The 24676-nt window shown below is 41.0% G+C and overlaps 2 protein-coding genes across 3 annotated transcripts; one reads left to right on the plus strand and one right to left on the minus strand.

Annotated features, from left to right (window-relative positions):
• Positions 1 to 2951: 2951 nt before the first annotated feature.
• ppp1r3d (protein phosphatase 1 regulatory subunit 3D) lies at positions 2952 to 4114 on the minus strand. Its single transcript, XM_008110143.2, has one exon. It carries the CDS (start codon positions 3966 to 3968, stop codon positions 2991 to 2993), a length of 978 nt encoding a protein of 325 aa, XP_008108350.1. The 5' UTR covers positions 3969 to 4114; the 3' UTR covers positions 2952 to 2990.
• Positions 4115 to 8737: 4623 nt separating this feature from the next.
• On the plus strand, positions 8738 to 22816 carry fam217b (family with sequence similarity 217 member B). 2 transcript variants are annotated; one of them, XM_008110144.3, is made up of 4 exons: positions 8738 to 9212; positions 15456 to 15588; positions 15690 to 15775; positions 17705 to 22816. In XM_008110144.3, exons 1-4 carry the CDS (start codon positions 9112 to 9114, stop codon positions 18882 to 18884), a joined length of 1500 nt encoding a protein of 499 aa, XP_008108351.2. In that variant the 5' UTR covers positions 8738 to 9111; the 3' UTR covers positions 18885 to 22816. The 2 variants fall into 2 exon arrangements, with proteins under 2 accessions (XP_008108351.2, XP_008108352.2); XM_008110145.3 differs by having other exon boundaries at positions 8738 to 9207.
• Positions 22817 to 24676: the final 1860 nt, after the last annotated feature.

Here is a 24676-nt window from a genome sequence, read left to right on the forward strand (position 1 = left end):
TTGTGTTGTTGGGCGAGTAAGTTTAAAGATATTGAGGTGGGAACATCTGACTTGCGTGACAAACAAAGAGTTGGACGTCCTATGACAGCAACCACCAAGTTTCACAAGCAAAAGGTTGACAGATTGATTCAGCACGATTGTCGTATCACTCAGAGAGAAATTTCAAGCATAATCAGCATTTCACAAGAACGTGTGAGTCACATTTATTGCTTTGCTTAGCTATCGGAAGATCTGTGCACGATGGGTACTGTGAGACGCTGGTTGCGGAAACAGAGTGTCGACTTCTTCCGTGACGGCTTCAGAAAACTTGTTCGTTGGCAGAAATGTATCCAATTGTCTGGTGATTATGTGGAAAAGTGAATAGTGGTAGTTAAAGAGCACATTCTAAGGATTATTTCTGTATTTGATTTTTTAAAATATTCCCATCCAAACCCAAGTAACAAAGGTGGAGGCATTACTTTTCATTCAATGCTCGTAACTGATAAGCAAGAAATCAGAATACACTTCTTTGCTTGGTCACCAGTAGGGAAAATAGATGTTCCATTACTCTGTCTTCAACATATGTTGGCTAGGCACTTCAAAGGACTGCCAAAATCTGAAGAATGGCCCCTTGAGAAGACAGCTCATCAAAAAGCCCTCTTTAGCAAATGCATAGCTGGAATATGTTTCTACTCTGGGTCTTTGGGATCCAGTTGCCATGAGACACAGAATAGGAATGTCTGGATTGAGTTGCAATATAACCGCCTTCAAGTTTCTCAGGGCCTAATGCTGTTCCACAAAAACAGAAAATTTGAAACTATGTGCTTTAACCACTCTCACATTGTGTAGGAACAAGTTAACATGGAAGTTAACTGATTGGTAGAGGGTATGTTTGCATGTAGAACATATAAAGGGAAAGGGGGAAAAGACATCCTGCCTAACAACCTAAACACTACTGTATGGAAGCACTACTGAGCTACCAGGATAAAGCAGCTTCTTTGAGAAAATGTGTTGCAAGGCAGGGAAAAGAAAAAATTTGGATATAAATCTAATTCATTAATATTCAATTTGATAAATTCTAGCTGATTATGTTTAGCTAGCTAAAATAATATTAGTTCTTTATATTTTTCAATGAATCACATCTTCACAGCAATCCTTTTAGATAGATAGATAGATAGATAGATAGATAGATAGATAGATAGATAGATAGATAGATCTGAAGAGTGAGAAGAGGTATCATAGAGGAGCCCTATTTATCAAATACAGTCTTCAGCTAATATGTACCTATGTATCGGCAAAACGTCTAGGCCTACAGAACTCTACATTCCCATGTATTGTTTTGCAAGTTATCAGTAGCACACTATAAAAAATGTGTGTGTTAAAGGAGTTCTTATTTTCATTAGTGCATATCAGTGCTTTAATGAAAGCTAGGAAAGAAATGATTTTGGCACACACATACAAAAACAATCATAGACACACAACACATGAACATATAAATCCATTCTTAATAATCCTTAATACACCCATTCGCAAAATATAGACAGATAAAGAAAGGCTTTCAACCCAATCTCAAAGACTGAACTTCCAAGAAATAAATTCATCTTCATAACCTCATGAGTGTGTATCATCTTCTTTCTCTTATTTTCATTATGACATGGTGGTATTTGAATCCAAGATTTCTTGCAGCTTAAGCACAATTCATATCTTAAATCACACATTCCACAAGAGAGAGCCCCCCCCCCCCCCCCCACTTTAAGGACGAACATGTTTAAATTGGCAAAAGCTTTTGTGAGCTCTATTCAAAGAATGCTTATGTCAACTAAAATTATTCGTTCTTAACAGGCTACATGATATTTGGTTGTTATGCTGCAACAAAACCGAATACCCTTAGAAAACCATTTAGCTATAGTTCATTAGCAACAGTGCCTATATCTTCACCTTTTACCCAAGCATCTCAGAGAATATTTTCCTTTTTGAAATCAAGCACAAGCGCCTCACCTGTTGGTTGTTGTATCAGTGCAGAAAAGGCTCACTTCTTTATTTTAATTTACAGCAATCTAAGTGAGCAATACACAGCTGGAGACAATGATTCATATAACCTATTCTGATAGCCTCAAATGGGATACAGTACAAAAGTGCAAAACTTTATTTTACTCAGGTAAACAACCTAGTGTGTTATTTTTCATCTACAAGTGGGCTTTGCTTTTAACCAGCAAGGAAAGGAACTTACCCTTCAAATGTAAACTGTATAGTTGCTCTACCTTTAGCAACAAAATGTTTCACATGTAATTTTTTAGTATTTGAGGACTTGAATGCTTCATGAATAGGGCACTAGTCTGTCAGTATGCTTTATAAAATGCATTGTTTGCAAATATATTTAGATCATTATAATACCTATTACCATAACGTTTTACATCCTGGCTCTGCTATATTTCACCGCTGCTTAAAAATGATGCAGCACTGAGTTTTTTGCTGCTAAGGAGCAAAATCAAACAGCCCATACTTCACCTTTTTAAAAATTCTATCAAAAACAAAGTGCAAAAGTGCATTGACTGAAGTGCAAATCTACAGCTTCAATCATAGCAAAAATAACTACATTTTAAATATTCAAACTCTCTATATAGTCTCATCTATCACAAAAGTTAATCAAAACAACAGAAATTGTCTTGTTTTCCCTGATAGTGTCCTTTCTGCTGTTGTTTACGCATGCTCTCACACATAAAACACATAGATACATACAAAAAATACATATAGATTAAATCTAGGTGTTAAGTCAATACTTGGCTATAAATCAGTGCTGAAGATTATGGCCCTTTATCTCTTAAAAGATACCATCTTTTCTGATCTCATTTTGTGGAGATCACTTGTATATATATATATTTTAATTCTGAAGGAACTTTGCCACTCTGAAGGCCACCTTTGGTGTATCAGGAAGAAGAGAAATGCCAAAGGAAGACACAAGACTAGCAATAGTGAGAAGGCTGTAAGCTCTTCTGTATTCCTCCTTTTACTTAAATGAAGTGGATCCAGCTCTCTTCACATTCCCTGGGCATTTTAAGTGGGTGATTTCTACAAGTGAGGCTATAGTTTTTGCCTTGGTTATTATCCCAATACTCCTGCCCACTGACTCGGAAGAACACTGCAAACTCAACCACAGAACTGAGCTGGAGGAGGAAAGGGGGCAGAGGGAGGAAAAAGGTGAAGACATCCACTTGGTCCTGCCCATCCTTGCCAGGAAGACTGCTATGCCAACGAGCAGCAACTTCATGCTGGCTCCTCCAGTGGTTAAAGGTATAGCGCACAGCCACCTGCTTTTCAAAGGCAACATTGATGACTCTGATGGTGCCATTCAGACCCAAATATGAGCTGGTCACTCGTTCGAGGCACACTTTCTGCTGCTGAAGATGGTTGAAGAATCCCTCGCAGTCGACAGGCTGCTGGAAATCAGGCACGAGGCACTGCATGGTGAACTCCAGGTCCAGCCTGCTGCAGCAAAGATCAGAATTGATGGACAGGCGAGAGAGAACGTGTAGAGGGATGGATGGATCTTCCCCAGCTTGGAAAACTTTCACTTCAGCCAGCTCCAAGCCTAGTGCATCTGCAAACCTCACTCGGTTTCTGCCAGTGCTGCACCCAGGAACACGGCAGGGTGCAGTCATGCTCCTCCTCCTTTCCGGAGAGCTGGGTAAAGACCTGGCCCGGCGACGCATGATGGGCCTTAGGTGTGGGTCACAGCTTGCAACCACAGGAGTCTGCAGATGTCTCTCTTGAAGCTTTTCACTGGCTGAAATATTCAGAAGGCTGATGCTGCTGTGTACTGGCGGGTACCTTTTCTGCCCCTCACGCTGGGCTTCTTCCTGCAACATGTTCTGATAAAGACCAGAGAGGTAGCTGGGGTTCCTTCGTGGGGGCCTCAAAGCTACTTGTTCAGGTAGGCAAGCAGCTTGAGCAGACACTGCCACTCCTGAGGACAACTTTCGTTGAGACATCGCAGATAAGGCCCAGAACTAATGAGACAGGAGGCACAAGTTGGCAAGGCCAAGGGATTGTTTCAACACAGGGCAGTTTAAGGTGTTGGGACAGGTAGTGCTCAGCCCTAGAGAATTTTGCGACCTGCCTGAGTCAGACACTGTAGGACCCAGAGCAACGATGTTGCACGATGGATGTTTCAAGACTATCACAGAGACTGCAGGGAGAATCCAGACTGTCTGACTGAATGCTGGAGGCTTGGGTGCTGTCGTACAAACTATTTGTCGACTGGAGACTATCCAGTTGGATGCTGGATGTCTCCAGACTGTCTCCGAGGCTGAAGATGGAGCGGAAGTTGCTGCACTGGAGGCAGACGGATTCCAGGCTGTCAAGTGGATGGCCGGGGGCACAAAGAGCGTGAACCGATGCGAGGCTCTGACAGTGCTCTCTGAGTGAATCCAGACTGTCAGTCTGAATGCTGGAGGAATCCAGAAGGCTGCTGGGGCTGGAAGGTACTTGGAGGCTATTCGATTGGGCAGAGAGGGAGTCAAGGCTGTTGGAGATGCTGGGAAGGGCCTGGAGACTGTTGGAGAAGCTGTGCGGTGTCTGAAGGCTATTAGAGAAGATGGGGGAAGCCTGGAGGCTGGTGAAGAAGCTGGAAGGAGTCTGAAGACCTTCTCCTTGGTTGGAAGATGCCTGGAGGCTGTTGGAGAAGCTGGAAGGAGTCTGAAGACCCTCTCCTTGGATGGAAGAAGTCTGAAGGCTGTTGGAGAAGCTGGAAGGAGTCTGAAGACCTTCTCCTTGGTTGGAAGATGCCTGGAGGCTGATGGAGAAGCTGAAAGGAGTCTGAAGACCCTCTCCTTGGATGGAAGATGCCTGAAGGCTGTTGGAGAAGCTGGGAGGAGCTTGAAAACCTTTGCCTTGAATGGAGGGAGCCTGGAGGCTGTTGGAGAAACTGGAAGGAGTCTGAAGATCTTCTTCTTGGATGGAAGAAGTTTGGAGGTTATCACCTTGGGCTGAGCTGCTGCTGGAAGCAGTGGTGGAGGAAGACGATGGATGGGGATGGCTCAAGCTATGGCAATGGCTAGAAGCTGAATTGGGAGCGTCTGGGCCCCACATGCAGCAAGCAAAGCTCAGGCTCTTCCCAAGGCCCCCCAGCGAAGACTGCAGGGTCTTCTTCTCTAGGCAGACTCCTGCTTCACGCCCCCTTCCCAGCCGGAAGCATGCAGAACGGCTGTGGGTTGCAGCGGCTCCTCCTTCTACCTGACAGCAAGGGGTGACGCTCCGAAGCCCCTTCCCCAGCCGAGGACGCGGGGGAAAGCCCTCTGTGACGTCACGGGCCGCCGCCTCCCCCTCTCGGTCTCTCCGCGGACCCTCCTCTGCCTTGGTTTGTGCTGCGTCTGCGCCTGCGCCAGCAATCGAAGCATGCGCACAACACTCACCCGAAGCCCGACTTGCCCTTCCGTCTTCCCGTTTCCTGGGGAACTTGATTTAAATACGAAAAAGAAGGGAAGGAGAGGGAATGGGAGGGGGGAGAGTAAGTCAGGAGGACAGAAATAGCAGCTGCGAAGGAAACTCAAGAATGGAGAGGGAAAACGAAACTAAGAGTTAGAATTGATTTAACTGGATACATGCCCATGAAAGTACTATGTCCAAACCCCATTTTACAAAAGACGAGATGAGGCGCCTATTGGGCAGAGCTTGGAAGAAATTAGTCACCTATAAAACAGTTACATGTATCTGATTATTTCTTGGTTACAATCGGGCAACAAAGTCGCATTTCAAATATAACGAGAAATACAGTAGAGTCTCACTTATCCAAGCCTCGCTTATTCAAGCCTCTGGATAATCCAAGCCATTTTTGTCATCAATGTTTTCAATATATTGTGATATTTTGGTGCTAAATTCATAAATACAGTAATTACAACATAACATTACTGCGTTGAAGTTTTGGTGCTTACTTTGTAAAATCATAACCTAATTTGATGTTTAATAGGCTTTTCCTTAATCCCTCCTTATTATCCAAGATATTTGCTTATCCAAGCTTCTGCCGGCCCATTTAGCATGGATAAGTGAGACTCTACTGTAGTAAAATTCCTCTGTTGGTGGCTCAGTTCTGAGTTACAGTAGAGTCTCACTTATCCAACATAAACGGGCCGGCAGAACGTTGGTAAGCGAACATGTTGGATAATAAGGAGAGATTATGAAAAAGCCTATTAAATGTCAAAATAGGTTATGATTTTACAAATTAAGCACCAAAACATCATGTTATACAACAAATTTGACAGAAAAAGTAGTTCATTACACATTAATGCTATGTAATAATTACAGTAGAGTCTCACTTATCCAACGTTCTGGATTATCCAACACATTTTTGTAGTCAATGTTTTCAATACATCGTGATATTTTGGTGCTAAATTTGTAAATACAGTAATTACTACATATCATTACTGTGTATTGAACTACTTTTTTCTGTCAAATTTGTTGTATAACATAATGTTTTGGTGCTTAATTGGTAAAATCATAACCTAATTTGATGTTTAATAGGCTTTTCCTTAATCTCTCCTTATTATCCAACATATTCGCTTATCCAACATTCTGCCAGCCCGTTTACGTTGGATAAGCGAGACTCTACTGTACTGTATTTACATGCCACACACATAAACTGACTAAGGATTCTGTATGGTGCACCTCCTTCTAGACCAGACCAAAGGGAATCCTTAGTAGGTTACTTTGAGTCTTTCGGGCTGTATAGCCATGTTTCAGAAGCTTTCTCTCCTGATGTTTCACCCACATCTGTGGCAGGCATCCTCAGAGGTGTGAGGTATGTTGGAAACTAGAAATCCTAACAGCTGGTAAGCTGGCTGGGATTTCTGGGAGTTGTAGGCCAAAACACTTGGGGACTCATAGGTTGACAACCACTGCAGTAGAGCATGGGTCCACCTTAAATCTGGTTTCTGCTTTCTGCAGAATTCTGGGGTTTGTAGTTTAGTGAGGCCCAGAACCTCTCTGGCTGAGCAATTCAAAGGCCCCACTCTAAACTACAAGCGCCAGAATTCTGCAGGAGGGAGAAACTGGATTTAAAGTGGATCCATGTTCTAGTGCAGTGGTTCTCAACCTGTGGGTCCCCAGGTGTTTTGGCCTACAACTCCCAGGTATCTCAGACAGTTTACCAGCAGTTAGGATTTCTGGGAGTTGAAGGCCAAAACATCTGGGGACCCACAGGTTGAGAACCACTGTTCTAGTGTGATGTCCTTAGCATCACTTATATATTGCAACTCCCACATATCACTGAAAGTAATGGCACTCACACTCTGTCATCCTCAGAGTGTGTCAATGCTATGGAATTGTGGGAGCTGTAGTTTTACAAGGTCTATAGTATTCTCTGCCAAAGAGCCAGCAAACTACAATTCAGTCTCTGCGTGTGCATTTACACTGCAGAATGAATTCCGTTTGGACTGTCATGGATTCCTTGGATGTGTAGTTTGGTAAGGCACCAGCAGGAACCCCGGTGGTGCAGTGGGTTAAACAGCTGAGCTTCTGAACTTGCTGACCGAAAGGTCAGCGGTTCAAATCCAGGGAGCGGGGTGAGCTCTCACTGTTAGCCCCAGCTTCTGACAACCTAGTAGTCTGAAAACATGAAAATGTGAGTAGATCAATAGGTACCGCTCCGGTGGGAAGGTAACGGCACTCCATGCAGTCATGCCGGCCACATGACCTTGGAGGTGTCTATGGACAACACTTGTTGGGGTCTGGCCCGTAGGGGAAGTAAAGGAGAGAATTCCAAGAGAGCAATAAAACAAGCCTTTTATTGTTATCACAGCTAATGATAAGGCAAACAGCTGTAGGCACCCACTCTAATGGGTCCGTACCATGCAAATTGGCATCGCAACATGTGCACAGTTAACAAAGAATATATATCTTGGCTTATCTAAAATTGACCAATGCCTGAGGGTCTTCCTCACCTTCCACACCCACTTGGCACAAGTGATACCAATGACCTAACTTGTTTACTACTGATACTACTATCTGATACTACTAGCACTTTTATGGCCCAGTTCTTTTTAGGAGCCAACCCAGGATTTTATCAAGCATGTTTGTTTTATATGACTTTATTTGTTTTATGACTTGCTTTATTGTTGATTGATTTGTGTTATTGTTGTGTTTTATATTGTCTGTTTTGCCTGGGATTGGCCCCATGTAAGCTCTGAGCTTTCTTCTCTCCTTGGAACTTCCTGGAGAAAGGCACCAGCTCACAGGAAGGGAGGGGCATATGCAGAGCCAAAACTACATAGGCAAAAGTTTACTATTTTCTGGCTTAGGGTCCCTTCACACTGGTTCTTCAGCTTAGAAATGGACATGAGCACCAACCCCCAGAGCTGGACACAACTAGACTTAATGTCAGGGGAAACATAAGGCACCAGCACTCTTTGGCTGCATCTACACCAGGCATGGGCAAACTTCGGCCCTCCCTCCAGGTGTTTTGGACTTCAACTCCCACAATTCCTAACAGCCTACCGGCTGTTAGGAATTGTGGGAGTTGAAGTCCAAAACACCTGGAGGGAGGGCCGAAGTTTGCCCATGCCTGACCTGCACTGTGGTTTTGACACCACTTAGACTGCTATAGCTCAAAGTAGTATCTTCCCAGGCAGGTCTTGAGCCTTCCCTGTTGAAGAGCGTTGGTGCCTGGCCAAACGACAAGTCCCAGGATTCCAGAGCACTGAGCCACAACTGCCATTCACCTTGCTTGCATTCCTTGGCCAGTGTGCTGCTGCCGCCCTGGGACCGCCCTCCTTGGTGACGCGGCTGGCCAATCCACTCCGCGGCCCGGGTTTGGCGAGGGAGCTGCGAGGATGCCTTTGCCAGGCTGAGGATCAACAATGCGCCCTGCCTGGTGGGCGAGCTCCCGGAGGAGGGCTGCCCGCCTGCCTTCCTGCGTGTGCAGGGTCTTCTGATGGCCTTCCATCGGCAGAAGGAGACGGAGAGGAAGTCACGCGTGCGTGGGGTTTGTTTACTGCAGCAGCGCCAGGATGGAGAGCTGACCCGCTGCTGCGCTTCTTCCTTGGAGAGCTCGTCGAGCTGCTTTGCAATCCCGCTTAAACCGGCGATGCCGAACGGAAAAGAGGGGAACACCAAAGCAGGAGGAGGAAGGAGCCGCTGATCATGGGACCGGGCATCCGGGATTACCCCTCCTTGCTGCGCAGAGGGAGCCTGGAGGAGAGCGCCTCGATCCATGAGATCCACAAAGGAAAAGGAACGGTAACGTAAGGATCGCCTTTGGGCCCCTCGCCTCCTCCTGTCTCTTGCTGAGCCACGCAGATGAGCCCTTGCTCTGTTGGGAAGTTCACCAAAAGAGCCAGGACCTCATGCCCAATTGCCGAGCCTTTATTTGGATGTCTTTATAGTCCTACATCTGTGCGCATATTGGGAGTGATTGGCTAATATTGAGGCAACCAAACCCAGTCTTGCTGGTGTGTATGGTAGCACGTCGGGATGATCCAAAGCTTTCTGATTTGGTATGGCATGGCACGCTTGCGCTGCAGAACAAGCCACAGGGGAGAGAGATTATATTTGGACATCCTGCCCGAAAACGCTGGGGTCATTTTTAGAAGAGAAGTAAAGGTCTCCAAAATGGGAATGCACTCTAATTCATCATGCGGAATTAATCTAATCTCATGGTTTGGAAATGCATAGGTGCTCACTGCTGTTTCATTCCAGATTACTTACCATGAATATTTTAAATCACTCCTCCTTGTCATCTTTTTCTTGCATCACATCTCCCATTCAAAGTAGGGCTGGGGAAAGGTTATACAGTAGAGTCTCACCTATCCAACATAAACGGGCCGGCAGAACGTTGGATAAGCGAATATCTTGGATAATAAGGAGAGATGAAGGAGAAGCCTATTAAACATCAAATTAGGTTATGATTTTACAAATTAAGCACCAAAGCGTCATGTTATACAACAAATTTGTCAGAAAAAGTAGTTCAATATGCAGTAATGCTACGTAGTAATTACTGTATTTATAGATTTAGCACCCAAAAATCACGATATATTGAAAACATTGACTACAAAAATGCGTTGGATAATCCAGAACGTTGGATAAGTGAGACTCTACTGTATCTGTCCTGCTGGTTGTGTGCCTTCAGGTTGAACCCATCACAGGGTTTTCTTGGCCAAATTTGTTCAGATGAGGGTTTCTTTGTCTTCCTCTGAAGATGAGAGAAGATGAGAGAGTGTGACTTGCCCAAGGTCACCCACTGGGTTCCTATAACTGAGTGAGGATTCAAATCCTGGTCTTAAAGAGTCATATTCCAACACTCAAACTGCTACACCATGCCAGCTCTTGAAGACTCTATTTGCAGACCTGAATATGGTAGTTATTCTACGGAGCAGTGGTTCTGGCCACTTTGACCAGGGACCACTTGACCAGGGACCACTCTGACAGAGACCACTCTCCAACATTAGTACCAAAAGGCCTATGAATCAATTTTTGGTCAACTTTAGATTTGCTTTGGGGTGCTGATTCAGAAAATTGCATTGGATAAACCACATCAGCTCTAATTTCTGATACAGAACATATGCCATCCAGTAGTCGCTATCTGCTCTCCCACAGAAAACCATATTTAATCATCTAGAGCTGATACTGTCCATTCAATGTAATTTCCTGAATCAGCACCCCAAATAACCCCAAGAACAGGCCTAAAAAAGAAGATACCAAGAATTTTTTTAGGTTGGTTTGTGTTATTATCCGTAGTAGTAACAGTGAAGCTGTGGACCATATTTTAGTTCTTGTGGACCACTGGTGGTCCACGGACCACAGGTTGGGAACCATGGCTGTCTTAAATTCAGAGAGCCAAATGAACACACAGTTTAGAACATTAGGCTGCCTGATGCGAAAGAAAATATGGGGCTCCTTTCATAGACAGATGTCAATTAGATTAGCTAGTCAATCTTACATCTTTGTATGTAAACCATAGGACAGTTCCTCCACTGTGCTTCAGGGCAACTGGCCAGGCCAGGCAGTGCAGAACTGGCAGCATGGCACACAATAGCACTTGTGCTACAATAGAGGGGAATGGCTAGGAAGAATGGCTGGAAGATCTACCACTGAAAATTGTTTTCTTGCTTTTCCTGATGGTGTGTGTATCTGCCTTCAGATCTCCTTGTCAGTTTATGACCACTGCATGCTTTTCATATGGTTTTCTTAAGCAAGAAATACTCAGGGTTTTTTTTATCACATTCTTTCTTTGAAATATAGCCTACAGTATCGGGTAGTTGTTGGTGATCATCTGTCCAAGTACTAACAGGGCTGACCCTGCTGAGCGTTCAAGATCAGATGGGATCTAGTGCCTTTAGGGCAGGGGTCCCCAAACTAAGGCCCGGGGGCCGGATGATGCCCTCCAAGGTAATTTACCTGGCCCCCACCCTCAGTTTTATAATATAATATTTTATATCAATTTTAATAATATAATATATTGTATATACATATAATATTGATAATAATCTTATGTTATACAATATAATACTAATAGTAATACCATATAATAATATTAATCATATGTTATATATTACATATTATATAATAGTATAGTGGTATACTTCAATATAGTAATATATAATGCTAATGATTATTGATACCTTGCTGAGTACTTCCGCCACGAAGCTACAGAAGCCCTCTATTTAGGCCTAGAACTGTTTTATCTTCTTGTTTTTAACATGTGATGTATGTATTGATTGTATGACTGCTTTTCATGTTTGATTTTACAATGTGTAATTTGTCACTGTTTTTATTATTGTTGTGAGCCGCCCCGAGTCCCCTCGGGGAGATGGGGCGGGATATAAGAATAAATTTATTATTATTATTATTATTATTATTATTATTATTATTAATAATAATATTGTGTTATGCTAATAATATAATATATTGTATGTACATACAGCTGCTCTGTGTCCCCTTTGGGTCTCAGAAGGGTGGTATTTAAATGTAGTAAATAAATGCAGTAAATAAATAATTAATTTTAGACTTAGGCTCGGCCAAAGTATGAAATGACTTGAAGGCACACAACAACAACAATCCTAATTAACTTGACTATCTCATTGGCCAGTAGCAGGCCCACACTTTCCATTGAAATCCTAATAGGTTTATGTTGGTTAAAATTGTTTTCATTTTTAAATATTGTATTGTTCTTTCGTTGTTGTTGTTGTTGCACTATAAATAAGACATGTGCAGTATGCATAGGAATTTGTTTGTATTTTTTTTCAAATGATAATTCGGCCCCTCAACAGTCGGAAAGATTGTGGACCGGCCCTCTGCTTAAAAAGTTTGGGGACCCCTGCTTTAGGGAATTTAAGCCCTTGTCTGATGGCAGGGCAAGCCCAAACACAAGGGGCCTGAGAAAGGCAACTAAAAGAACATGTAGTGGGCAGAATTTTAAATAGTGTATAGCAATATGTGGTTTAAGATCCAAAAGGGCTCTTCAAGTTAAACAATTTAAAGACAGAAACCTGTCCTCAGTTGGATCAAGAGTCCATTGGGGGAAAGGATCCATTTAGATTAGAGTGAGGAATGTATGGCCTGCAAGCTCAGTGTGGATTTCATAGCACAGTTTTGCAACATTCTGGGAGACCTCTTCCAAGGTACGAGTTATTATGTTTTTAATTACTGTAGTGATTTTTTTTTTGCCATAAACTGATCAAAACCACCACAAAGTAAAGTGGGCTTTCTCTTGCAATAACACCAAGGTTCTCAACACATACACACTAAGCTGAAAATAGGCTAAAAAGAAGTCTCATTTGCCCTCTCCAATATAGTCTCACACGGCCTTTCCAGCAGAGGATAGGCAGGTTTTTCTAGGATGCTCACAAGGGCATGGGCATGAAGACAGCAACTATTCTATGTAGTTTTGGCACCAGCACATGGTCTTTACAGCTATACTGCTCATGAACACAAAGGTCATACACAATTTCTTTTAACTAGTAGCTGTGTGATTTTTTTTCCCTGGTCTCTTTCTAAAGACCTATGAGTGGTTGTCAGTACAACCTATGGCATGTGCATTTTGTGACGTTTGTATTGCTATCTTGATTGGTCAGAACCAGCCTGTGATATTTTGTTGCCTAAGAATAGCAAATAACAAGATGGTATCATCTCCCATTTATGTACAGAAACTAGACTGTATGTTGAATGCTTCTTCAACATTAGGGATGGGATAGGTATCTTCTAGTATACTCAAAGATTTAAGAAGTATACAACAGATTGTCCAGGATGCAACTGTATTCTCCTATATTGCTACTACCACCCAAGGCAATTGCCTCATTCTCGCCTATAATAGCGCCAGCCCTGACATTAATTTAAATTGTAAAATGGATGTGTTGCAATTGAATAGGATTTGTCTTGTTTAACAGAATGCACGTTTTTATTATTGCACAGCTATCTATGCAGTCATTGGAGATTACAAATGATTAAAGCCCTTGATCATTAATTCACTGCTTCAGCAGTCAGTGCTATTAGGACACCAGTATTTCTTGTCTCACAAATCTTTCCCTATCTTTATATTTACAATAGGGCACAGTAGCAGTGCTGATAGTTGTAAACACCATCAATGATATGTTTCCACTAGAAGAGTCCTCACATGCGTACCACTTTATGCAACCAATTCTAATGAGTCAGAATAAACATCAAGAAGAGGTCCACATATTATGAGCAATTGTTGTAAGAAGGACTGTTTCTGGTAGAGCCATATGAGGTGTGACTCAGGCCTGGGAGTTGATACTGGCTCACAAGGAAGCCATCTGGTTGTCAAAAATGTGGATGGTTGTCCTTAGATTGGTTGAGTAAAACATTTGCTGGCTTCTAAAATGGTTGGCAAGGTGGGAAGCAAGAAGGAAAATGAGTAAGGGTGAGTCTGAATTTACAGTATTCACACTTCTCTGGCTACCCGCCTGTTTATAGTCTGAAGTGGGCAAGGTGTAGCCCACAGACTCCATGCAGCCCTTGGGACTGGTTTGTATCTGTTTTTCAATCACGTTGTAAGCTATTATGTGCCCCTGTTTTGGAGAAAGGCAAGATATAAGTCAAATCAATATTGCCTAGTCCTTTTCCAGAGACAGTATCTGTGTTTTAATTTCCTCTGTGTGACTTGAGTCAAGATACAACCACTCAGCTTTGCTCCATTCATTTAGTGCAGGTGGTGGAGGCTAAGGAGAGCTACAAAGAAATTACAGGATATGATTTTGAGTTGGCAGACTTATAAATGTTTGGCCTGAATCTTATGGGGAATCATAGGGTGCATCTACACTGTAGAATTAATGCTATTTGACACCACGTTAACTGCCATGGCTCAATGCTATAGAATCCTGGGATTTGTAATTTGGTGAAGCACCAGCACTCTTTGGCAGAGAAGGCTAAACACCTTGTAAAACTCTAACTCTCATGATTCCATAGCATTGAGCCATGGTAGTTAAACTGATGCCAAACTGCATTAATTCTACAGTGTAGATGCAGTTGTAATCCCAGTCTGACTCTAGACCCAGTGGCTCAACTGTTAAATAATATATAAGCAAATCCCACTGGTACACTGGGTCTATTCTAGTTAGAACTAATGATAGCATTTAAGACTTTGCTGCCTTGTAGAGTTAGAGGCAACAGATGCCATCTCTGAATAAGAAAGCAAACAAATAAAGATCATGCCAATCACAATATGTACTTCTTATTTATTGAGATTATAAAGAAGATAGATGTTTCTGGAGCTAGTGTGGTGTAGTGGTTTGAGCATTGGACTAATCTCCAATCAGCCATGGAAACCCAGTGAGTGACTTTGGAGAAATCACATTCTCATCCTTAAAGGAAGGCAAAGGTAACATCCTCTGGACAAATTTTTGCCTAGAAAATTGTGTGATAAATTAGCATTAGTCATTATAAGCTGGGAATGATTTGAAGGTACACAGCTTTGTTGCCAGACTAGAAAGTTTTAGGATTCCAGAATCTGACAGCAGTAGGCATATTTCCTTTAATCTTTTTCTAAGGCCAAGCATTTGGGTCAGTGTGGGGTTAAAAGTCACAAGTTTAGAAATCTTTGGATTTCTCCCATAGGTAATATGAATGTTCACATACCCTATACAAGCAGAATAAAAAAGGGCTTCAGTGGTAGTGTATAGCTCATGAAAGTTTTATATTTCTCTTCTTAATCTCATAACTCTTGTACTGAAGCATTTTAAAAAAACATTCTGCTGTGGATTCTTCCTACAATCCACATTTGAAGAATTTGCTGTTGTGTTGTTGCATTGGAAAGAACAAGTAAGGACATATGAGAGCACATTTATAGGCGTCAAGAGTATTTCAAAATTATCTAGTTCATCAAAAAAAAATCTCCAATTACCAAACCAGTAAACTGCAACAGACAGACAATTGATTTTCTAGCAGTCTTCTTTAAAATATTCATTTTTGAAAATAATTTTGTCCCTCCTGTTTATTTCTCTCTCTCTTCCACTTTAAATAATTAATTCCAGTGGAGAAAAGAGCCATCCAAGTGCCACGGAACTAAAGAACGACCCAAATCCCAACGAACTAAGAACATCACCACCCCAAGCGAGATCTTCTTTCAACAGACTGAGCAAAAACGTTTCTGCTCCTTCCAAAAAGGTGAAGGTTTTTCAAGTCTTATTGAATGCAAACTGTTTGCAGACATAGCCTGTTTCCCACTCTTACTGTAATTATAATATATGCTAATTAATATCTTTTAGAGTTCCTGTCTGGCTCCAGACCACAAACAAATACCCTTTCACTGCAAAGAAAAAAGCCAACTTTGTGAAGGTCACCAAGAAAGCAGGTAAGGACTGCTCTAGAAAGGTGGTGGGATCTCCTTCCCTTTCTTCAAAAAGAAATTGGAAAGCTACCTGTTCTAGATAGTCTTACTGGAGATCCTGCATTGAGTGGGGGGTTGAATGTGATGGCCTATAAAGACCTTTCCAACTCTGTGATTCAATGACTATATTTTTCTTAGTGACTTTTTGTAGGTTTTCATTTGATTGTTTTAAAGTATATTATGAGCTATCTTGAGTATTTTTATTAGAAGAAAGGTGGGATATAAATGAATAAAATAAACAATTGTTTGTGTGTTATGACACATTTTGGATTGGGGAATGGTGCTACATCAGCACTGCTATTGAATGGCAACAGCAGCAGATTTCATTTATTTTACAAAACCACCATGCCGCTTTTATCACCTCTGTTTATATTAGAGAATGTGTTTTATTTCATTACATAGTGAAAACTTGCCAGATGCTTTCTGAATTCCTTTTTACTATATATGCTAATTAGGCATGGTTCTTAAAATAAGGAAGCTTTGTGGAACATATCTGCAGAAAGGGAGCAAGAAAGTCAGAAAAAGAATAGCACTCAGATGAAAGGCATTGAATAGAAGTGATTTAATCATGGCATTTGTCCAGAAAGACTAAGGGATGTACATCTGTTTTGTTTCTAATCCCACCCACCCTGAAAATAGAAACACTACCCTTTAATTTCAGATCCAGATTGAAATTCATTCACCACATTGTTTATATAGTGACTTAACAATTAGAAGTATTGTTGATGTTCTGACATCTGGTTACACTCAAATGGGTGAAAAGTTGTTGAGCTAAGTACTCAGGAAATAATAATCTTGGTTAACCTTAATAGCTTTAACTTTGTTTCTTTGCCACATGAGCAGGTTTTGTAGTTGCCGTTCTCCAAATTCCCCATATGGATCTTTATTTAAAAGATTTTCAGACTGTGTGTACAGATAGGATATTTTATGGTTGGCTTTAAAAAAATGAAAATAGAATTACACTTTCCAAATTTAAACCTGTGTTGGGAGGGAATAGTGGAGAATTTGTAGCTCCACAGTTCAAGCAGTGACTGCTCTTGACTTTCCTTCCAGGCTGTTGAAGAATTTTTTTAAAAAGAAGGCTACATGAGGCCTTGTAATTGATTGTAATCCTATACATATCTACTTGGAAGAACCACTTGAGTTCAGTGGTTTTATCCATGGAACACTCAGTTTCTGCAATAACAGAGCAAAGCTATAAAACTAGGAGCTCTCCATAGAGGTCTTGAGCATGCTAGAAATCTTGAGCATACTTAAATGAGAGCTCAGTCAAGGCTGCAATTCTAAAGCGATTTACTTGATAGCAAACCCCATGTGACATTCTTTTAAGTTGGTATGAAATTGTGCTGTTCATATTAGACCTTTTTTGGCAAAAGATCCCCTGCCAGATATGGTAATACCTCAGAATACTCTTGTGCTCAGAAGGTGCAGTTTTATCAAGCTAATATCCGGCTTCAATGAAAACATTTATGAGGTTTTGCTACCATGTGGTGCCCTCACTTACATTAGATGGTTAATTCACAGGAATAGCTAAGATATAATTGAAGATATCTCTCATTTCATGTTATGTGGACTCCTGTATAAAGCTTCCAAATATAATTTCCTTTCTGGTTGTTAGGCTGCTGTGTGGGAGTTTACAGATTTTTTTTTCAAGAAATGTATTTCAGATTTCTAGTGGAAGCTGGGTGAAAATGCAATAATGATGTTACGCAAGCCTTCTGTGTAATTAAAGTGACTTGATATAAGATATCATCAAAATATTGTTTAATGTTCAAACCATCACCATGTTTATATATTCATTGGTGGGCATGTCGCCTTTCCTGATGATTTTGTAAATAAGCATTTATAATTATTTGAGATTAAAATAACCTTTTTTTAAAAAATTCTGTCTAGAACAAGAGATGATTGCACTTCCTCATACGGAGCTCGACAGATAAAAAAAGATGCTGTGGTTCGAAAACATTATGAAGCCAGAGAGAGTAAAATCCCTTCTCCATTTAAGGACAAAACCTGGAGTGATTCCAGCAAAGCTGAAGATATGCTGATGCCGAGTTTTTATTGCAAAGAGAAAGGTCATTTAGGGCAACTCTCTGGGGGGCTTCCGGATGAACCAGACCCTTGCAGCCCTGTACGTCCGGGTCCCTCTGCTGATGCCATGTTTCTTGACTTTGGATCCGTGCGAATGATGAAAGAGGACTCTGATGGGGACAGCGCCAGTGACCTTTCTGACTCTGAGAGAATTCCCATTCCACCTTCGCCTTGCACACCACCAGAGCTCAACCTCCGAGCCGAAGAAATCGACCCACTGCATTTTGAACACCTCTTTGATGCCAAATCTAAACGGCTGGATTATTATTACCCTGACTTCCTCCCGCCCCCTTACAACACCTGGGATTTGAAAGATCTCTCATTGTTTGTCAACACAGAATGCAAATCAGAGCCAAAAGTTCCAGCTGTGGGATTTTTGGACAAGTACATCGATCGGCTTTTGGAGTTGGAGTGGCTGCAGATACAAACAGTACAAGCTGAGCAAGGAAAGGCAAGCAAAAGTAGGCCACAGACTGCTCCTGGTATGCTTCGAACCTTAAAAAGTCCTGGCAAAATCAAATCATTGCATAGTCCTTCGCGGAACAAACAGTTGGTTCCCCATGAAAGCTTGTCTAGACTCCCCATCAGCCATTCGGTTCCCAGAAGAGACCCACATGCGGAAAGAACCAGTCAATTTTTTCCGTATGAGGGTCACTCAAGAGGAGCCACATCTAGCTCACTGGCTCACCAACGGCGATCTGGTGAAGTGAAGAGTGAAGCAAAAAAGCGGCCAACCACCAAACAGCAACATCTTCCTAGGCATCCTTCTGATACAAGCTCTATGATCCAAGGAGCTGGCAATATGAGGCCACTCAAGACATCCCCCTCCTTCCATAGTCCAACAGTTCCTCTCAAGGGGCAAGCAGCCCATGTGCCTGCAAATCCCAAGAAGAATGGAAATGTGAACAGTTACCTTCCTTCTAAAAAAGCATCAGCAGACAAGAAGCTTAAAACAAATGGTGTGAAGCAGACACAATTTAAATGATGTTGTGACAGGGCTTGTTATGATGGGCCCTGGAAACCCTTCCTGTGAAGCAGACAAGAATAGAATGGTTGACCTACAGTGAGGTAAACCTTCATAGGGTACATCTACAGTGTACAATTGATGCAGTTTGACACCACTAATTGCCATGCCTCAGTGCTATGGAGTCCTGGGATTTGTAGTTTGTTCAGGCACCAGTACTCTTTGGCTAAAGACCTTGTACAACTGTGACATCAAACTGCATTAATTCCACATTGTAGATGCATCCATAAAGAGCCATGTACAGCTCACAGCTTTTTCCATTCTAGTGAACATAATAAAGAAAGTTGTGCAACCCACCCTCTTGTACTCACTGCCACTGCAAAGAAAAGGAAGACGACATTTTTGTCTTCCCAAGATTCCTTTGATAGCCGCATCAAAAATATTTGGAGCTTACCTCATGTAGTTCATACTATTTTTGTTGTTGTTATGTGCCTTGAAGTTGACTCCAACTTATGATTATTCTATCATAGGGTTTGTTTTTTTTAGGGGGGAGGGGGGCAAAGTTTATTCAGGTGAGGTGTGTCAGTTGCCTACCTTTTAGGCTGAGAGATTGTGGCTTTCCAAACGTCACCCCAGGGGTTTCTACAGCTCAGTGAGGTTCAAATCCTAGTCTCTTGAGTTCTGCTCTGATACTCAAACCACTGCACTATACTGTTTTTATGCTATTTATTGTTTATTCATATTTAAAATTTGAAATGAAATACGTAGCTGGATCTGGTAAATAACACATCTAGGTGAATTTATTTATTGGTATAAGATTTTGCAGACAGCTTTTCCAAAATGAAAAGTGCTTATTTTCCATGGTTTTCTCAATGTGTTGAAATCAAGATGCACTAGTAATGAAAGACTGTGTTAAGCTTCAATTATTTTCTCATAGTTCTGTCATGATTTTAGTGCATGTGAACACATTCTTAAGACCTCATACTTATGGAATCATTATGATTGTTTCTCACTTAATGGTGCTGTTTTTCTTTTGATAGACAAGCTTTTTAAATGCATATATTTATGGTCATATATAGAAGAAAGTTCAGTCTTAATGAAGGTCTCCAAAGCAATTTGTAGTACATCTGCTTCTGGAGATACTTGGATATTTATTTTGCTTGAAGGATGATAGACAATTTGCAGATCTGCACGATAGAGCTGTAATGGTGAGACATAATGATGAAGCCATTTATGTCAGCCATTTAATTGGAAAGAAGGTAATGGGGGGGGGCAGAGTCTTGGGGAATTAAATATAGGGGAAAGATACTGCAATGTTAATTAATTGAACTTGCCATGTGCGGAAGGCAAGGCAGTCTCTGATGAAGAAAGAACATGAAGACACACTCTAGTTACATTGTGAGCTTGACCCTTGTTTACTGTTCATTGCTGCTAGAAAGAGTATGTCTTCCTCCGTGAAAAATGGCTGACAAGATAGCTTATGCCCCATGCTCCTAGAGGTCTCACTGCCCAAAGCTTCATCATATTTGATCTTTTACCAGCACAATGTGCTTTATTTTAAGCATGGTGTCTTCTGTTGCTCTTCAGTGAGAACGTTGTTTGTTTTCTAATACGTTATCCTCTTATGAGAGTACAGATTCATGCTGTAATTTGCTTCTGAAGTGTTGCTTTGTGATTTTGGAATGAGCAGGTAAAATTAATTCATCCCTTTTGCTCATTTACAATTCTTGCTTTGTTCTTTTGTTTTTCCTTCAAAAGCTTAGTGGGTTTAGCACTAAGCCAGCAAGCTTTACCTATGCAAAATCAAAGATCTTCCTATTCAGTTTGATAATTTTCTCCAGGACCTATGAGGGCTTACAAGGATTTTTGTTTGCTTGTTCAGTTTCTGTTAGGTGTTGAATATTGTAGGATTATAAAGTAACATCCAGAAAACACTGCCCTCAGCAAAGATAAGCATTAACCTTGATTTCACACAGCAGTAGAACAAAGACCAGCATGGTTTAATTCTGACATATCAAAACATAGTCACATGGTACTAAGCCCAATAGAGAAATCCATTGCGTTACTGTATCAAGAGAGGCCTGGATGAGCAAAGCATGACCCATATCCGTGGAACCCATTTCTGTAGTTCCTGAAGCCCCCTTCTCCACCAAAGTCTCCCATCTACTGTTTTTGGCAATATTTTTTCCCAAACCATATAGAATCCTCCCTCCCAAATGCATGAGAACATGCAACACTTTCACCACGTCTCTGCCCCTACAAGCATCCCAGAATCCTTTACAACCCCCCAATCTTTCCATTTTTCTTTATAGTCTCCTCAAAGTGATACAATGTAACTTCCTGTCACTGTTTTGATAAGGACTGTAGAGGAAAACAGGTACAGTACTAGGTCTTCCTGGGAGGAGCAAAGGTTGGGTGACATTGGCTCCAGATCTCATGCAGTTGCCCATTCTTAATGCATGGCATCCAGTAGTGATTTATGGGCAAGAGTGAATTCTCTACTTAGCACAGTTGCTCCATCCTCCATCTTTCTTGCCCATTCTGCTTGGTATAATCCAAAACATTTAAAACTATTTAAAATAATATTTAAAAATCTATCAGAGTGTAATACAGTGTTCCCTCACTTATCATGGGGTTACATTCCAGGACCACCCACGATAAGTGAAAATCTGTGAAGTAGGGACACTATATTTTAATATTTATACTTTATTTTAGCAGTTACAATATACAGTACACTGGCAGAGAAGAAGAATGGAAGCTAAATAACCCTTTTTTATTTCCAACACTCCCCTCCTCCCTCCCTTTATTTCTCCCTTTCCCCCTTTCCCTTTCTTCCCAAAACCCATGAAACAGCGAAAATACCATGATAAATGGTGTACATTAATATTTATTGAAACCCGCGAAACAGCGAGGGCACGAAAATCTATCTACGAAGTAGCGAGGGATCACTGTACTTGAACTCTACAGCTGCTTTAGAAGCTAGTGCTTCCAAAGGATGGTCAGGTTTTGATAGATCTTTAGAAGGAGAGGACACAGTTCTGAAGAAACAGTCAATCCAATTCATGGGATTCAGATCAAAGAGAAGCTTCATCTGTGTACTTTAAAAATGGGTAGCATATAATATTCAGAACATGGCCTTTAAAGACTTTGATTCTCCTGCATTCTCCAGTCTTCAGAGACTAGTATTGCATTTGCTTCATCGGGGGCTTAATCTCTAGAGCAGCAGTTCCCAAACTTTTTCAGTCTTGGAACCCTAACTCTGTAATTAAGCATTGTGAACCCACAAAATCCTTTTCCCATCTTCTATTACCTGATATTTTGTACAATATAGGTTTGGAAATAAAGAGATTCAAATTTCACTTTTAAAGCAGAATTTCAACAATATTTTCATATTTGGCATTGACATTTTAAAAAGTTTTTTAATTAATAGATTTTTTGTGGAACCCCTGTGATATTTTTGTGGAAAGCTAGGGTTCTGGAGAACCAGTTTGGGAACCACTGCTCTAGAGAGATGGTTTTGTGTTAGCAATGTATAGGATATCCTTTTGCACACAGGAACTCCATAAAGGTTGTCAGAGTGGACGTAGAACTCTTCATATGGACAACAGAAAATAATTATGAGTGATCAATTAAAATATTTTCCAACTTCTTCCATTGAATAATTGCAGCAGCATCATACATTCGATAATACAGGTATGTGTGTATGTGTAGATATATATTTGTGTGCGTGTGACTTTCAAGTTTCTGGCAGCTATGATTTTAATGAAAGTTTTAATGAGTAAATTGAACTGTGTACATATTTAAAAGGGTTGAATTTGTACTATGATGTTGTTCTATGTCCTCTTACTTCTTCCTCGTTGCCTGACCACAATTCCATAAAATATGAAAGCATGGAAATTGATATCATTAAGATGTCCATTAAAATATGAATAAAACAGACTGTTTCATTGTAACTGACTTTGTAGATGTCATTTTCTTAGGAATGGCAGAAAGCTGTTTGTGTGTTTTTTTAAAAAAATTATTGTCTTAACTGTGTTACTGGGATAGTGGAGAAGCCAAGTGCATCATTGTTCCGAATATAAGCTGTTGCTGAGAATATCAAAACAACCTATGGTATATAGTCAAGAATACCCTGCCCAAATGTAATAAAATCGTCTTTTTCTGTCAAGAAACAATAATATGAAATTACTTGTATATAGGGTTTGGAATGACTGTATTTTGGACTTTTAAGAGAAAACAACCCTTGCCCTTGTTACACTCAAAAATCTGGAACCTACAATACTGTCTGCTAGAGAGCTAATGTATCATGGCCAATCTTGGGTATTTTACTGCTTGAAACGAAAGATAGAATCCCGACCTTTTTCATATTGTGTGCACAAAATAACTAAGTTTGTGGTTTAATGTTACTTGAACCACTTGCTGGTGAGTTTGTGCATATGAGATGGAAAAAGTTACTTGAACACTCACAATAGGCTAGCTAAGCTTTCTCCAGGGCATATTGAGGGAAGTTTAGGGAGCCAAGAAAGACTGCGATGCATCTCTAACAGAGGGAAAAGCAAGGCTTTTGCCCCAACAGTATCTATTGCCTGAAACAATTGTCCCACTTTGCCAAATAGAGCCGATCTTCACCATGGAGTATCCAAGAACTAACAAGACTTAGCACTTATGTAACATTTTCTAAAATGTGCACATTATTTCACATAGCACAAGAAATCTTACAGCAAGCCCTAGTCTACATTATAGTCTCTATAAGGCAGATTGCTGCATCTATACTACTGGATGAGAAGGAGACAGCAGTAAGATATCTAGATCAAGGTCAAATATCAATCAAGTGCTACAACAATAACCAGCCAGAGACAAAGAATCTACAATCCGAGTTAAGGAATAAAGCCATATTTTGTCAGAGAAAGTATCGGTTTGATGAACAGTAAATGCAGAGGGAAGGCAGAGGTTTAGATTCAGGAGGATAAGAAGAGGGCATTTTTAATATGAATTCTACCATGAGTGAAATTTTCCTTCAGCCAACCAATTTCTAGCATTGCAGTAACCCCAACTGAGCATTTAGAAATACAGTAGAGTCTCGCTTATCCAACATAAACGGGCTGGCAGAATGTTGGATAAGCAAAAATGTTGGATAATAAGGCGGGATTATGGAAAAGCCTATTAAATGTCAAATTACATTATAATTTTACAAATTAAGCACCAAAACATCATGTTTTACAACAAATTGACTGAAAAACAGTTCAATACACAGTAACATTATGTAGTAATTACTGTATTTACGAATTTAGCATCAAAACATTGCAATGTATTGAAAACATTGACTACAAAAACATTGACTACTAAAAGGCAGACTGCATTGGATAATCCAGAACGTTGGATAAGAGAATGTTGGATAAGTGAGACTCTGCTGTACAGGCTAGGTATCCAAAGAGAAAGGGCAGGTAAAGATACCAAGGGGAGAACAACACAGTAAGTACAAGAGTTCTCTGTGTGAGTCATTTTCAGTGTCTCACCCTCTGCCATGTTAGACATTTGGAGATTGAAGAAAAATGTAATTCTGAAGTGGCAGAGATATTTTTGGGGGGTGGGGTGGCCTCATTTTGTCACTCCCCATAACAATAGCCCCAAAGCAAAGTCACACAGTGCGATATCAAAGCACATGGAGGCTAAAGCAGGTAACAAGCAAGAAGGGTTCTGTGATAGAAACCAAATGCTGTGTGAGGCCCAAGTAGCAGAAAAGCAGTCCCAACAGGGTACGGTTTGTAAGGGAATCAAACATGATTGATGATGCCTGGAACTCTAGAAAAACA

Source organism: Anolis carolinensis, chromosome 4 (genome assembly GCF_035594765.1).
Source record: "Anolis carolinensis isolate JA03-04 chromosome 4, rAnoCar3.1.pri, whole genome shotgun sequence".
NCBI classification, from domain to species: Eukaryota; Metazoa; Chordata; class Lepidosauria; order Squamata; family Dactyloidae; genus Anolis; species Anolis carolinensis.